The following is a 16,885-nucleotide window of genomic DNA, read 5'->3' as shown; positions in this document are numbered from 1 at the left end:
AGAAAACACACAACAAATATAACAAAGCAGGAATTGGGCTGCAATTACAAGGACAGAGAAAGCAGGGAAGGCCATAAAACAACTAGAGATGCTCCACTCCACAAGAAAAAAAGCCCTTCGGTTGAAAAGAGTAGGCTTAAGAGCCCTGGTGGACGCCCTAAGATCCTAATGAGACCAAGAGGATTAAGTCAAGTAAGTCAAGTAGTCACTGTTTTAACTCAAGGAATTTCGTCAATCAAGTTATTCATTCCAGTAATAGAAATTGTATCTGTTTGGATCAGGAGTAATAAGAGGGACTAAAAGGAGTACACCCGTGTCTGAAACAAATTCCCCAGCTCTTGACACCTTGAAGTTTTTCCCCACACATAAATTATATCGGTGCGATTACGAATCAGATGAAGAGGAAGAATTGGATGAAATGGCATCCGACGCAAAGTCAGACTGCTCAAAACTCTAATTCACAAAGAAGGAATGTTACTCAGTCGTCCCATGTCTCCCTGATATAAATGAACCATAAATAAAATAATGGCACCCTACAGATCACTTTGCTCCATCTTCTCTCGACCCAAATGCAGTTTCTCAGGAACAGTCTGTGTCAGGAAGGTGAAGCGGTCCCTCTTCAGGTGTTGACCAGGTACCTGCTCCAGCCCAATCCCCAGGTAATCTCCTTCTGGTCCGTACTGTGGCCACTGAACCAGGCCAGCCCCGTTAGGAGACCTACACACACACACACACACACACACAAACACACACACACACACAATTGTAAACAATACTCTGTTCCTACATATTAATTTTGTTCTACAGATACAGTGGTGGCAAATATATATTGGCACCCTTACACTTTTCTTAAATAATTCCCTATTTCTTCTAAAATAAGTTGAAAAAAACAACAACAACAAAAAACATTTGGTCTCTACACATTGCTATTGGATTTTTAACATTGTAGAATCAATTTTGTTTTTTGAAACTTAAGTTTACAATTTTCATTTAGAAAAGAAAGAAGAGCTAATATTTGGTTGCTCAGCCTTAGGCCAGGATAACTGCTGACAAACACTTCTTGTAGCTATCAATGAGCTTGCTGCACCTTTCTAATGGAAGTTTGGCCCATTCTTCAGCTGCAAACTGCTCCAATTCTGCAATGTTTCAGGGGTACCCTCCACCAACTTATGTTTTCAGATCTCGCCATAGGTTTTCGATGGGATTCAAATCTGGACTCAGCGCTGGCCATTCCAGAACATGACGCAGATGCTAAGCTACAGGACTGTTTTGCTAGCACAGACTGGAACATGTTCCGGGATTCTTCAGATAGCACTGAGGAGTACACCACATCAGTCACTGGCTTCATCAATAAGTGCATCGATGACGTCGTCCCCACAGTGACCGTACGTACATACCCCAACCAGAAGCCATGGATTACAGGCAACATCCGCACTGAGCTAAAGGGTAGAGCTGCCGCTTTCAAGGAGCAGGACTCTAACCCGGATGCTTATAAGAAATCCCGCTATGCCCTCCGACGAACCATCAAACAGGCAAAGAGTCATTACAGGACTAATCGTACTACACCGGCTCTGACACTCGTCGGATGTGGCAGGGCTTGAAAACTATTACAGACTACAAAGGGAAGCACAGCTGCGAGCTGCCCAGTGACACAAGACTTCCAGACGAGCTAAACCACTTCTATGCTCGCTTCGAGGCAAGCAACACTGAAGCATGCATGAGAGCACCAGCTGTTCCGGATGACTATGTAATCACGCTCTCCGTAGCCAATGTGAGTAAGACTTTTAAGCAGGTCAACATTCACAAGGCCGCAGGGCCAGACGGATTACCAGGACGTGTACTCCGAGCATGTGCTGACCAACTGGCAAGTGTCTTCACTGACATTTTCAACATGTCCCTGACTGAATCTGTAATACCAGGAACACCTACGTGAGAATGCTATTCATTGACTACAGCTCAGCATTCAACACCATAGTACCCTCAAAGCTCATCACTAAGCTAAGGATCCTGGGACTAAACACCTCCCTCTGCAACTGGATCCTGGACTTCCTGACGGGCCGCCCCCAGGTGGTAAGGGTAGGTAACAACACATCTGCCACACTGATCCTCAACACGGGGGCCCCTCAGGGGTGCGTGCTCAGTCCCCTCCTGTACTCCCTGTTTACCCATGACTGCATGGCCAGGCACGATTCCAACACCATCATTAAGTTTGCCGACGACACAACAGTGGTAGGCCTGATCACCGACAACGATGAGACAGCCTATAGGGAGGAGGTCAGAGACCTGGCCGTGTGGTGCCAGGATAACAACCTCTCCCTCAACGTGACCAAGACAAAGGAGATGATTGTGGACTACAGGAAAAAAAAGAGGACTGAGCACACCCCAATTTTCATCGACGGGGCTGTAGTGGAACAGGTTGAGAGCTTCAAGTTCCTTGGTGTCCACATCACCAACGAACTATCATGGTCCAAACACACCAAGACAGTCGTGAAGAGGGCACGACAAAGCCTATTCCCCCTCAGGAGACTGAAAAGATTTGGCATGGGTCCACAGATCCTCAAAAAATTATACAGCTGCACCATCGAGAGCATCGTAACTGGTTGCATCACCGCCTGGTATGGCAACTGCTCGGCCTCCAACCGCAAGGCACTACAGAGGGTAGTGCGTACGGCCCAGTACATCACTGGGGCCAAGCTTCCTGCCATCCAGGACCTCTATACCAGGCGGTGTCAGAGGAAGGCCCTCAAAATTGTCAAAGATTCCAGCCACCCTAGTCATAGACTGTTCTCTCTGCTACCGCACGGCAAGCGGTACCGGAGTGCCAAGTCTAGGCCCAAAAGACTTCTCAACTGCTTCTACCCCCCAAGCCATAAGACTCCTGAACAGCTAATCATGGCTACCCGAACTATTTGCACTGCCCCCCCCCCCCACCCCCACCCCATCTTTTTACGCTGCTGCTACTCTGTTAATTATTTATGCATAGTCACTTTAACTCTACCTAAATGTACATATTACCTCAACTACCTCAACTAACCGGTGCCCCCGCATATTGACTCTGCACCGGTACCCCCCTGTATATATAGCCTCCCTACTGTTATTTTATTTAACTTCTGCTCTTTTTTTCTCAACACTTTTTTGTTGTTTTATTTTACTTTTTTTATTAAAAATACATGCATTGTTGGTTAAGGGCTGTAAGTAAGCATTTCACTGTAATGTCTACACCTGTTGTATTCGGCGCATGTGGCCAATAACATTTGATTTGATTTGATTTGAACAGTCTAGCGTTTCTTCTTGAACCATTCCTGGATACCTTTTTAAATGTCTGGGGTCCTTGTCCTGCTGGAAGACCCACAACTTTTAACCGAGTCCCAGTTTTGTGGACACTGGGTTGAACATTGGACTCCAATACACCTTGATAATCTGCTGATTTCATGATGCCTTGCACACGTTCAAGGCCCCCAGTACCAGAGGCAGCAAAGCAACACAACAGCATTATCAAACCTCCCTGGTGCCACCTGGTGGCATTAACAAACCTCCCTGAAACACCTGGTGCAGTATGCAGCTGAAGAGTAGGCCAAACTTCCATTAGAAAGGTCAAATCAAATGTTATTGGTGATGTAAACATATTTAGCAGATTGTATTGCTGGGGTAGCGAAATGCTTGTATTCCTAGCTCCAACAGTGCAGTAATATCTAACAATACACAACAATACACAGGAATCTAAAAAAGTAAAAGAATGGAATTAAGAAATATATAAATGTCCACCATGGCAGGGTATGGCTGTTGCCCTAGATCAAGACCAAAAATGTCAAAGTAGGCTACAAAAAAGTAGCCTAAAATCATTCTAATCCCGATTAAAATGCAACGTTTTTTTAACCTATTGTTTAGCTGAATTTAGGACAATGCGGAGAATCACTCGGAGAGAAGCTGCCAGCTGTGTGCCTTTCTCTCACTTTAAGAAAGCAGAGATTAGAGACAGTGCCAGACAGTTTGCTTCGCCGGTCAGCAGTTTAGGCAGTGCGCCGATTGCTTAAGGAATTTGAACTCGGCCTTGTAATCCTCCCGCCAGCTGTTTTATGCACCGTTACTTTCACATTGATGTCGGCATAGGCTGCGCGTCCAAAAGTCAATTGAAAGTAAATTAAATTAATTTAGCCAAAATTTGCTATATAATTACTCGTGCCTATACATAAATAAAATCATTCAAAATAAAATATTAGCTGTGGATTGTTTTAAGTGTGCAATTTGGGCAGCGTGCAGCAAATAGCCTACCAAATAAATAGCTCATTGTTGAATTGCAGCGGTCAGGGAAAAGCAGTTAAATATACCTAGGGATATCGCAATATTTAAAATAAAATCGTAATAAAAACATAGTTTAGAAAGCAAATGGCTGTCACTGAAAAGAGAAGACAAAGAAAATACTGTAATCTGTCTCTAGTTACCAAAATTCTCAACTCCCGTAGAACACAAAAAACACCATCGCAGATGCTGAAGGCTGACATCGGCGGATGCAGTGGATTGAGCCCATGCAAATTTATGGAGATTTTCATTATTATGCTAATTTAATTTCCACGAGGATGCAGACTTCGACTCTAGGGGATGTTTCTCACGCCTCCAGTCATATAAAGTGTAGTAGAATTGCATGAAATGTGTTTATAAAAGTAAACATTTCTCGTGCAAAGAAAGGAGAACAAACATATCAGATTTTTAGGCCCAGAGGCATCATGCCCACATGTCCCTTAAACGTGTCCTGTAAAAATAAAATAAAAGTGTTTTGTTTGTAATACTACAAGTTGGCTTTAGCTAGCCAAGTTAGGTTCCCAATCTCCCAACCTCATAACTAACTACCAAGAAGCCATTTCAGGCTATCAATTAAGTTAGAGTAGCTAGCATGTCTAACAATCTTAGTTGGCATGCCTGCTGGCAAGGTTGGTGGACTTTAGAAAAGCAAGCAATTACTAAATGTACTAAATAACGCTCACATTCCTTTCAATCTTTTACCCAGATTTTAGCAGAGATGCAGAGAAGCATATTTATACTGAACAAAAATATAAATGCAACATGTAAAAATCCCAGAAATGTTCCATACGCACAAAAAGCTTATTTCTCTCAAATTTGGTACACAAATTTGTTTACATTCCTGTTAGTGAGCATTTCTCCTTTGCCAAGATAATCCATCCAACTAACAGGTGTGGCATATCAATAAGCTGATTAAACAGCGTGATCATTACACAGGTGCTCCTTGTGCTGGGGACAATAAAAGGCCACTCTAAAATGTGCAGTTTTGCCACATAACACAATGCCACAGATGTCTCAAGTTTTGAGGGAGCGTGCAATTGGAATGCTGACTGCAGGAATGTCCACCAGAGCTGTGGCCAGAGAATGTAATGTTAATTTCTACCATAAGCCGCCTCCAATGTCGTTTTAGATCATTTGGCAGTACGTCCAACCGGCCTCACAACCGCAGACCACATGTATGGTGTCGTGTGGGCAAGCGGTTTGCTGATGTCAATGTTGTGAACAGAGTGCCCTATAGTGGCGGTGGGGATTTGGTATGGGCAGGCATAAGCTATGGACAACGAACACAATTGCATTTTATCGATGGCAATTTGAATGCACAGAGATACCGTGACGAGATCCTGAGGCCCATTGTCGTGCCATCACCTTATGTTTTAACATGATAATGCACAGCCCCATGTCGCAAGGATCTGTACTGAATTCTTGGAAACTGAAAATGTCCCAGTTCTTCCATGGCCTGCATACTCACCAGACATGTCACCCATTGAGCATGTTTGGTATGCTCTGGATCGATGTGTACGACAGCGTTTTCCAGTTCCCGCCAATATCCAGCATGTTCTCACAGCCATTGAAGAGGAGTGGGACAACATTCCACATGCCACAATCAACAGCTTGAAAAATTATATATTTTTTGTCATAGAATTAAGCATAATGATTATGGCTCTAGATTGCAGGAAAAGGGTGCATCAGGTGTTTGAAAAATGCTAAATTGTCCAAATTCTCCAAGCCCCCCTCCGGACCACCCCCCCAGCCATCCTCACATACTTTGTGCCACCTTAGATTTTTGGGGTGCATGACACCCCTGATTAGGCCTACTCTATGCCACTACTCGCACAGGCATTTTATTTGATTTATTAGGATCCCCATTAGCCGACGCCAATGGCGACAGATAGTCTTACTGGGGTCCGACACATAACAAAAAAGACATTACACACAAAAGACATTGCAATTTATATACATTTAAAAACATTAACATGTAGTGTGTGTGTGTGCGCACGCGCATCTATCAGTTACACATACATGTCAGTACATACAGTGGGGAAAAAAACTTTTTTAGTCAGCCACCAATTGTGCAAGTTCTCCCACTTAAAAAGATGAGAGAGGCCTGTAATTTTCATCATAGGTACACGTCAACGATGACAGACAAAATGAGACAAAAGAAATCCAGAAAATCACATTGTAGGATTTTTAATGAATTTATTTGCTAATTATGGTGGAAAATAAGTATTTGGTCAATAATAAAAGTTTCTCAATACTTTGATATACCCTTTGTTGGCAATGACACAGGTCAAACGTTTTCTGTAAGTCTTCACAAGGTTTTCACACACTGTTGCTGGTATTTTGGCCCATTCCTCCATGCAGCTCTCCTCTAGAGCAGTGATGTTTTGGGGCTGTCGCTGGGCAACACGGACTTTCAACTCCCTCCAAAGATTTTCTATGGGGTTGAGATCTGGAGACTGGCTAGGCCACTCCAGGACCTTGAAATGCTTCTTACAAAGCCACTCCTTCGTTGCCCGGGCGGTGTGTTTGGGATCATTGTCATGCTGAAAGACCCAGCCACGTTTCATCTTCAATGCCCTTGCTGATGGAAGGAGGTTTTCACTCAAAATCTCACGATACATGGCCCCATTCATTCTTTCCTTTACACGGAACAGTCGTCCTGGTCCCTTTGCAGAAAAACAGCCCCAAAGCATGATGTTTCCACCCCCATGCTTCACAGTAGGAATGGTGTTCTTTGGATGCAACTCAGCATTCTTTGTCCTCCAAACACGACGAGTTGAGTTTTTACCAAAAAGTTCTATTTTGGTTTCATCTGACCATATGACATTCTCCCAATCCTCTTCTGGATCATCCAAATACACTCTAGCAAACTTCAGACGGGCCTGGACATGTACTGGCTTAAGCAGGGGGACACGTCTGGCACTGCAGGATTTGAGTCCCTGGCGGCGTAGTGTGTTACTGATGGTAGGCTTTGTTACTTTGGTCCCAGCTCTATGCAGGTTTTCAATAGGTCCCCCCGTGTGGTTCTGGGATTTTTGCTCACCGTTCTTGTGATCATTTTGACCCCACGGGGTGAGATCTTGCGTGGAGCCCCAGATCGAGGGAGATTATCAGTGGTCTTGTATGTCTTCCATTTCCTAATAATTGCTCCCACAGTTGATTTCTTCAAACCAAGCTGCTTACCTATTGCAGATTCAGTCTTCCCAGCCTGGTGCAGGTCTACAATTTTGTTTCTGGTGTCCTTTGACAGCTCTTTGGTCTTGGCCATAGTGGAGTTTGGAGTGTGACTGTTTGAGGTTGTGGACAGGTGTCTTTTATACTGATAACAAGTTCAAACAGGTGCCATTAATACAGGTAACGAGTGGAGGACAGAGGATCCTCTTAAAGAAGAAGTTACAGGTCTGTGAGAGCCAGAAATGTTGCTTGTTTGTAGGTGACCAAATACTTATTTTCCACCATAATTTGCAAATACATTCATTAAAAATCCTACAATGTGATTTTCTGGATTTTTTTTTCTCAATTTGTCTGTCATAGTTGACGTGTACCTATGATGAAAATTACAGGCCTCTCTCATCTTTTTAAGTGGGAGAACTTGCACAATTGGTGGCTGACTAAATACTTTTTTCCCCCACTGTACATACATACACTACATGCATTCAGAAATGTCTGTTTTACTTACTGTGATTGAGTTATATTAATCATCCTAAATTATGACTATGCAATCTACTCATCACATTAGGTATAGTAGCCTATCTTACATTAGTCTGCAAATGCGATGACAGATGCATGCAATCCTTTATTAGAAAGATGCAATTTTAGGGTGAAATCTTACACACACCTGGACTTCATCATCACCCTGTTTACTCTCCCTTTATTTAGCCCTCAGTAGCCTCAGTCTTCAGGCAGTATTGGTTTTGTTTACGTTCAGTATGCTACTCCTGTTTTGATTATTGTCATGTTTCTTATTATTAAACTCACCTTCTGCACCTGTTTCCTCACTCCCTGAGTATACGTTACACTGCGGTCATTGTTTGCTTTTGCTTTTCTCCAAATAGCATTTTACAGTTTTTAAATTGTGTAGAAATGCAGTCAGTGGTCTACAACTTCCCCCACACCCTACTTTGCCATACCCAGGTTTAGCTGAACTGACGCCACTGTGTTTGTCAGCAGTAATCTTGGCCAAAGGCTGCATAACCAAGTATTATTGGATGCTAATAATTGAGTCCTTCTTTTCTACATTTAAATTATAAACTGAAGTTTCAAAAAACTAAATTGGTTCTGCAATGTTGAAAATCCAATAACAATGTGTGGAGACCCAATTGTTTTCCTTACATTTCTACTTATACCGCCACTGTATGTTCTGGAAACTGATGAAGAACAGTTCCTTACCCTGTACGAGCAAAGTTACCCCAGTAACTCATCATGATTCTGCTTAGTTGTTCATCTTCCTCTGTACAACCTGAGAAAAAGAGTGAGTAGTTGGTGGTGAGTGCTTGTATGATATACAGTATTTATGGAGAAGTTGGGGAACTGGATTGATGACATGTAGTACGATAGATTCAAGGTTGAGGTTTATTCCTTTACCATCCATTATAACATGTGATGTGAAGCAGTATCCAAAAACAAACATAAGCTCATCTCCGTGGTCAGACCCAACAAAACTCGGCCTCATCTTCTTAAGCATGCTGGGAGTTTGCTGGAACTCATACAGGTACACAGGCACACCTGCATCTGTTGTGTGGGATAAGACAGTAACATTAAGGTGAATTGGCCTCTCTGGAAATAAACTTGAATTCTGTACAAAGACCTCAGAATGTGATTGCTTTGTGAGAAAACCTCTGAAGTAGGTCTAGTGTCTGATATACCAGTCCTAATGCTGAACTCTATTGGCCCTAAAATAGTGCTCTTACCTCTGTGGAAGTTTGCTGTTTGAAGGGCAGGAATGGTAAACATAATGTCACCAACCAGCTCAGTGAACCCATCACGGTTTTTCACCCGATTTCCAGAGGTTCCCAGGTATTCATCTGCTATCAGCTCAGTTATCCACTGATCCTTGGGCTGAAGGAGACAACAACCATTCAGTGTAGCCACAGCATGTATTGTAATCAGTAGTTAGACAATATCATCTGAGTGATGGTGTGCTTTTGCCTCACATCAGGGTAGAACATGGCCATAATGGGCATGACCTTCACCCGGTCCACTCCATTCTCCCAACCTGGAGGAGCAAATAACTATGGGAAGAAAACACATTATTACTTGTCTAAAATCCAGTCTTTTCACTATTTAAAGAGGAGTATAAAGCCTTACATTATATTAAATTCACTCATTTTGGCAATAGTATGTTAAAGGGGAATTTTAATCATGGGTGGAATCCTAACTTCACTGTTCTAGCTTAGCAGCTTTGCTTCCTCCCTCAACTTGCCTTGAACTAGGGTCCTCTGCCTCGCGAACACATGTGACCACCTGCTTGATAACGTACATACCAGTTGCGCCACTGAAAATGATCCGATTCAATGGCCAGTATGATCTTAATACGGTACATACGCTTGATGCATAAATCATGCAATGGTGTAAATGGAAAATTTGAGGGAAAATGTGGGTTGCGCAAGCGATGTGTCTAAACCGGAGTCAAAATGCACTGAACAAAAATATAAACGCAACATGGAACAATTTCAAAGATTTGACTGAGTTACAGTTCATATGAGGAAATCTGTCAATTTAAATAAATTCATTAGGCCCTAATCTATGGATTTCACATGACTGAGAATACAGATATGCATCTGTTGGTCACAGATACCAATTGTGTTCGTTGTCCGTAGTTTATGCCTGCTCATACCATAACCCCACCGCCACCATGGGACACTCTGTTCACAATGTTGACATCAGCAAACTGCTCACCCACACGACGCCATACCATCTGCCCTGTACAGTTGAAACTGGGATTCATCCGTGAAGAGCACACTTCTCCATAGTGCCAGTGGCCATCGAAGGTGAGCATTTTCCCACTGAAGTCGGATATGACGCCGAACTGCATTCAGGTCAAGAACCTGGTGAGGACGACGAGCACGCCGATGAGCTTCCCTGAGATGATTTCTGACAGTTTGGCGGGAATTCTTCGGTTGTGCAAACCCACAGTTTCATCAGCTGTCCGGGTGGCTGGTCTCAGACGATCCCGCAGGTGAAGAAGCCGGATATCGAGGTCCTAGGCTGGCGTGGTTACATGTGGTCTGCGGTTGTGAGGCCGATTGGACGTAGAAATTAACATTAAATTCTCTGGTAACAGCTCTGGTAGATATTCCTGCAGTCAGCATGCCAATTGCATGCTCCCTCAAAACATGAGACATCTGTGGCATTGTGTTGTGTGACAAAACTGCACATTTTAGAGTGGCTTTTTATTGAGCCCAGCGCAAGGTGCACCTGTGTAATAATCATGCTGTTTAATCAGCTTCTTGATATATTACACACCTGTCAGGTGGATGGATTATCTTGGCAAAGGAGAAATGCGCACTAACGGGGATGTAATCAAATTTGTGCACACAATTTGAGAGAAGTAAGCTTTTTGTGCATATAGAAAATGTCTGGGATATTTTATTTCAGCTAATGAAACATGGGACCAACACCTTATCGTTTTGCGTTTATATTGTTGTTCAGTGTTTGTAGCAGAGCACTAAAGCTGAGGATGTCACAGGATTATATCCACTCCTCACCATTAGGATTCATTGAATGCTTTCACTTTGACATTATTAATGCTATTAATTTTAGGCTATTTGTTAACTAATGATCTTTCTCCTGTGTCACTCAATAATCACATTTTCCAACACCTCTTAGGCTCAAAAAAGTTTGACGAAAAAATGATGGAGAGACCATCTTTATCAGCCTAACATCTAGCATTGAATGTTGAAACAAATTCAAATCGTCTTTCAAAATCGACTCACCTTTGCTAAAAGCCAGCCAACTTCGTTGTCATTGACACCAGTCATAAACGGCACCTTGTGCATCTCATGGTTTTGGGAAATCTCCATTGCTGATTTGGACAAGAACTGCCCGTCAACAGTCACACCAAAGTATAGCATTTGATTCTTTAAAAAGACAAGATTGATAAAAAGTGAGAAAAACATGTCAACAAGACATGACAAACAAGCAGAGACCCTCTAGAAAATGTGGTCACAAAATATTACCACAGATGAAAGGGGGTTGGTTATCATAATCTCTGATATTACCTTCTAATGCTCATAAAACAGTTATAGTCTATGATGCAATCTCTATCCACATCAAACCTATTTCCTGTCACACTATGGACATTTCTAGGCTCAGTGTTTTCGTTCATCTACCTCACTAGGCAACACAGCAGAATATGTTAATATGCTGGTTGTTTTGTACGTATATTTTAATTATGTTTGGTTTTCATTGCATTTTTTATTAAACTTTTTATTTTTCATATCTCTGTTTTGACCACACACACAACATGCATGCTGACTTACTGTTGCAGGTGTAGCTAGCTAGCTAATGTATTTTAATTCTGATTTCATCTGGATAAAGCACTGGCTTTTTTGTTTCACCTAACAGTTTTTGTTTCACCTGCCGGTTCCTGTAAGGATAGGGACTGTGTGTTGAGGTGTGAGGCTGATGAGGCTCGTAGTGGGGACTTTTACGGACCCTGGGTGATGTATGGTGTGCTTTGGCACTTCAGCTGCCAAGGCATCACCCAGATGGGTGCTATGCTTTCGTCCACGGAGGACTAGATACCTTCAGAGGAGTGGCTATTGCAAAGTGTGAATGTCCTGGGCGGCAAGGTGCCCTGATAAAGAGCTCCTGACCTGTCTGTCAGACTGACGGTTTTTACCCTGGCTGTAATATCAATGCCCCCTCTGCTCAAGCCCTGCCCAACAGTTCTGCTCAAGCCCTGCCCAACAGCTTCTTTCAAGCCAACTGCTCAACAGCTGATATACTTAGTTAATTGTGTTTTAGTATAATATAAACTTAGTATACAAAACATTAAGAACACCTGCTCTTTCCATTACATAGATGTCCAGGTGAATCCAGGTGAAAGCTAGGATCGCTTATTGATGTCACTTAAATCCACTTCAATCTGTGTAGATGAAGGGGAGGAGACAGGTTAAAGAAGGATTTTTAAGCCTTGAGACAATTGAGACATGTATTGTGTATGTGTGACATTCAGAGGCTGAATGGGCAAGACAAAAGATTGAAGTGCCTTTGGACAGGGTAGGTGCCAGGCGCACCGGTTTGTGTCAAGAACTGTAACGCTGCAGGGTTTTTCACGCTCAACAGTTTCACGTGTGTATCAAGAATGGTCCACCATCCAAAGTACATTTAGCCAACTTGACTGTGGGAGTCAACATAGGCCAGCATCCCTGTGGAACGCTTGTAGAGTCCATGCACTGATGAATTGAGGCTGTTCTTAATGTTCTTAGGGCGGCAGGTAGCTTAGTGGTTAAGAGTGTTGTGCCAGTAACCGAAAGGTTGCTGGTTCTAATCCCTGAGCCGACTAGGTGGACAAATCTGTCGATGTGTCCTTGAGCAAGGCACTTAACCCTAATTGCTCCTGTAAGTTGTCTGCTAAATGACTAAAATGTAATGTACACTCAGTGTATTTTCACACTGTAAATTGTACTCGCAATTCAGCTTGTTACTGCGAGTTGCAAAATCTCTTGAAGTAAAAAAAAACATTCTCTCTCATGTTATATGGAATGGTTATACTCATTCATACATGTTGCATGATGCTAAGTATAACCAAATGTTAAGATTGATGTCCTTTCCAAAGATATACCTAGAACGCTGGCAAGATAGGCTACTGTCCAGGATATCTCACCTGTTTTTGAATGTTCATAATGTGATCAGCGGTCAACTTCCTCACACAGTATGCTATCTTCTCTGTGTTGGTGCTTTCACAGCCAGACATGTTTGCCACCGTCTATGAGACAAGACCAATAGAATAAATCGTCATGGTTGTAATGACTATCAGGACATTGATTGATGGATGACAACTATTGATTGGGCAGTACATTTGTTTAAATATGTGCAATGCTATTTATTTCTCTCAGAGTACTGAGTTTGGTGGAGAGAAAGTTTGAAAGTACCTGTGCCACAAGCAGGGGATTGGGATTGAAGAGCACGTCCATCGCTGCGGTACCACTCTCGGCTATCGCACCATGGAACAAACCAGTAGACAACGGAGAGAGAAGCTAGCGATGAAAAAAACACAACAAGAATCAAGAAGCTATTCAAGATAGTGATGTCTCTCAATACATACAACTATATTACACACACAATAGTATACATACATTATACTGTATTTGTGGAAACATATTTTCATACGAAATTATTTGGTAATATAAGTGATACAATAAATACATTAGACAAAATGTTTAGTGCATTATATTTTACAATTTACATAAATTGCTGAATATATGTTGTGCGTGTGTGTGTGTGTGTGTGTGTGTGTGTGTGTGTGTGTGTGTGTGTCCTCACCAGTAATGATACACTCACTCCACCAGCAGACTCTCCAAATATGGTGACCGACTTGGAGTCGCCCCCAAAGTTGTGTATGTGCTCCTTGACCCACCGCAAAGCTTCCACCTGGTCAATTAGTCCCGTGTTCCCTGGGGCATACTTGTCACCTGTGCTGTATGGAAGAGATGTGAAACCAGTAAAATGAGCCCAAAACAGCAGACTCCAAATACACTATCTTGCAGCAACCACTACAACACCAAAAAACATTTTCCTAGGACTGTCTGGGAGTGATCTGAGTGGGGAGGGGAAAACTGAAAACTAGCTGTATTGGCAGAGAGCTTTGGAACTCTCTTTGTTATTGGTCTATTAAAACTTCATGTCACCAGGCAAGCCAAAACTCCACCCATGCAAAGCCTGATGAGTAGAAGGTCCTGCGTAGATTGTATTTTCAACCAGTAACTATCAGAAAATAACACTGATCACACTTTGACAGTGTTAGTTTCATCAGCTGTTGTTCAATATGATACAAAACACAAGAAAACCCTACATTTGGACTGCACTGGGCCTTTAACAGTATAGCTTCCTTCCTCACAAGTCCTTACTGGTACTTGAACTCGGATCCTCTGCCTCGCAAAATCACACTACAGTATGTTCTTAGCCAGTTGCGCCATGGCAAAAATAGCAGTTCAGCAACGCAAGTAGAGACATTTCAGGCTGAGGAGTGAGGTTACGAATCCAACACTTTTATAGGGGCAACCGTGCAATGTTAAAAAAAGGCCAAATCACCTTTACGGAATGTCAAACCAAATAATCAAGTTGATTTGACCATGACATTTAGAAAATTGCACGGTTGTCCTGATCACTTCCATTGATTTCTAGCTAGCGGAGGCTAAAGTTAGCTGACGTTTGTTGTGGCTGTTTAAAGAAAAGGGAACCATGGATTACAGTTTCTCCCAGCCCATAGACTACTTTCAGGGTGAGGAACCATCTATAACATCTAGTCGTGAAATACTGTACTTCCAAATCAAATCAAACCCGATTTTATTGGTCACATACCATGAATAAAACAGGTGTAGACTTCAACGTGAAATGTTTACTTATGAGCACATTCCCAACAGTGCAGAGTTAAAAAGTAAGACAAAAAAATTAAACAATAAGGAAATCGTAACGCAATAAAAACAATAACCAGGCTATATAAAATCTCAAATTGTGTGTGGTTCTGTAATGGTTCCAGTCTTACCTGAAGAACCCCAGCAGTCCCAAACGGTATTGGATCAGCACTACAACCACATCCTGGTATGCAGCCAAAGCAGAACCATCATATGTTGATGCAGAGCCAATGGCGAATCCTCCACCATGGATCCAAACCATGACCTGAGAAACACAAGCAATACATGCTGAAAAAAGTAAATACCAGCTGCATTTAGATTCACTTTGCACTTCTCATCGTACGTATGTTGTATTATATGGTTTCATGTTTTTTGTATTTTTAAACTTATTTTATGCTGAACTCAAATTGCCCTTCGGGAACTATGCTTCTGTGTGGACTTGTAGCCTTTGATGACCTGGACGTTTTTAGCAGTTATCATTAGCTTTGACTAATGATGAAAACATCTTCCCTGCACAGCTTCACTGCACATTGACAAGTATTCCACTAAACATGTGTCACGGATTCAGCCGAGGCTGCTCCTCCTCCTTGCTCGGGCAGGCTTCGGCGTTCGTCGTCCCCGGAGTACTAGCTACTGCCGATCGATGTTTCGGTGTTTGTCTTGTTTGGTCTTTATTGTTTACACCTGTTTCCCATTATGTTGTATTGTATTCCCTATATTACCCCCTGTCTCTCATTGGTTATTGTTTGTGATTGTTCTTTGTCATTCCGGCAGTTGCTTTGGTGTACGGGTTATTGTGTTTTCCTCCCTGTTTGGAGGTTTGTTGTTTTTGCACTATATTTCTGTTGCCAGCCGCTCTGTGTCCTGCGTTTGACTTCGCTGACCGCATACACGTCGCGTGACAGAATCACACACCTAGACATGGAGTCAGCAGGAGCGGCGGTGCCAGCTGGATCAATGGAGGAGCGCGTAGCACAACAAGCGGCCATGATCCAGGCTCTCGGCACCGCCATGGAACGGGTGGTGAACACCATGGAGCGATGGGAAAGAGGAGGTTTGCCCACACCTCCTCCGACGATACCACCACCATCAGCTATACCCATCGCTTCACCTCCGGGGACCAGTGGGATTCGGCTCTCGCTCCCGAGGGCTTATGATGGCACAGCGGCCGGGTGTCAGGGTTTCCTGCTCCAAGTGGAACTCTACCTGGCAACCATTCACCCGGTGCCCTCGGGATACGAGAGCGTGTCCACCCTCATCTCCTGTCTGTCCGTCAAGGCGCTGGAGTGGGCCAACGCCGAGTGGGGGGGAATAGACGCCGCTACAGTCAACTATGCGGAGTTCACCCGCCGCTTCAGGACGGTATTCGATCATCCCCCAGAGGGGAAGGCGGCGGGTGAGCGTCTGTTCCACCTCAGACAGGGGAAGAGGAGCGCGCAGGAGGTCGCACTGGACTTCCGGACTCTGACTGCCAACGCGGGATGGAATGAGAGGGCAATCATCGACCACTACAGGTGTTGCCTGAGGGAGGACGTGCGTCAGGAATTGGCCTGCAGGGACACCAACCTAAGCTTCGATCAGCTGGTGGACATGTCGATTCGCCTAGATACCCTGTTGGCTACCCGCGGACGTCCGGAGTCAGGCCGTCCATTCCATCCCCCAGCACTTCCAAGCCGAACCCTATGGAGCTCGGGGGTGCTGGTGCTAGGGAGACCAGGAGAGAGACCAGGAGAGAGGTCGTCCCCTGCACCAACTGTGGCCGCAGAGGACACACTGCGGGTCGGTGCTGGGGAGGGTCTCCTAGGAATCGAGGCAGTAGGCAGCGCACTGATGAGTCATTCCAGGTGAGTAAGCACCCAACTCACCCAGAGCTCTCTGTTGCGCATATGTGTATTAAAGTTGTGTTTCCCGAGGTTTCTCCTCACTCCCAGCATAAGGCGCTAGTAGATTCAGGCGCAGCTGGGAATTTTATCGATCGCCGGTTCACGTATAAATTAGGGATTCCT

At 43.6% G+C, this 16,885-nt stretch overlaps 1 protein-coding gene across 3 annotated transcripts in view; it reads right to left on the bottom strand.

Annotated features, from left to right (window-relative positions):
• ces2b (carboxylesterase 2b) overlaps positions 1 to 16,885 on the bottom strand; it is a 74,520-nt gene that overhangs the window by 25,254 nt on the left and 32,381 nt on the right. For all 3 annotated transcript variants that reach the window (XM_084169147.1, XM_084169149.1, XM_084169148.1), the window contains 10 exons: positions 15,011 to 15,144; positions 13,789 to 13,942; positions 13,398 to 13,502; positions 13,130 to 13,231; positions 11,235 to 11,378; positions 9,453 to 9,530; positions 9,210 to 9,357; positions 8,884 to 9,030; positions 8,689 to 8,758; positions 538 to 717 (listed from right to left, as the gene is read on the bottom strand). In XM_084169147.1, the coding sequence (XP_084025273.1) occupies positions 538 to 717; positions 8,689 to 8,758; positions 8,884 to 9,030; positions 9,210 to 9,357; positions 9,453 to 9,530; positions 11,235 to 11,378; positions 13,130 to 13,231; positions 13,398 to 13,502; positions 13,789 to 13,942; positions 15,011 to 15,144 (1,262 nt within the window). The remainder of the gene's footprint in view (positions 1 to 537; positions 718 to 8,688; positions 8,759 to 8,883; positions 9,031 to 9,209; positions 9,358 to 9,452; positions 9,531 to 11,234; positions 11,379 to 13,129; positions 13,232 to 13,397; positions 13,503 to 13,788; positions 13,943 to 15,010; positions 15,145 to 16,885) is intronic.

This window comes from Coregonus lavaretus (genome assembly GCF_964263955.1).
Source record: "Coregonus lavaretus genome assembly, chromosome: 9".
NCBI classification, from domain to species: Eukaryota; Metazoa; Chordata; class Actinopteri; order Salmoniformes; family Salmonidae; genus Coregonus; species Coregonus lavaretus.
The sequence above is the reverse complement of the archived record's forward strand: the minus strand, read 5'-3'. Positions and strand labels throughout refer to the sequence as shown.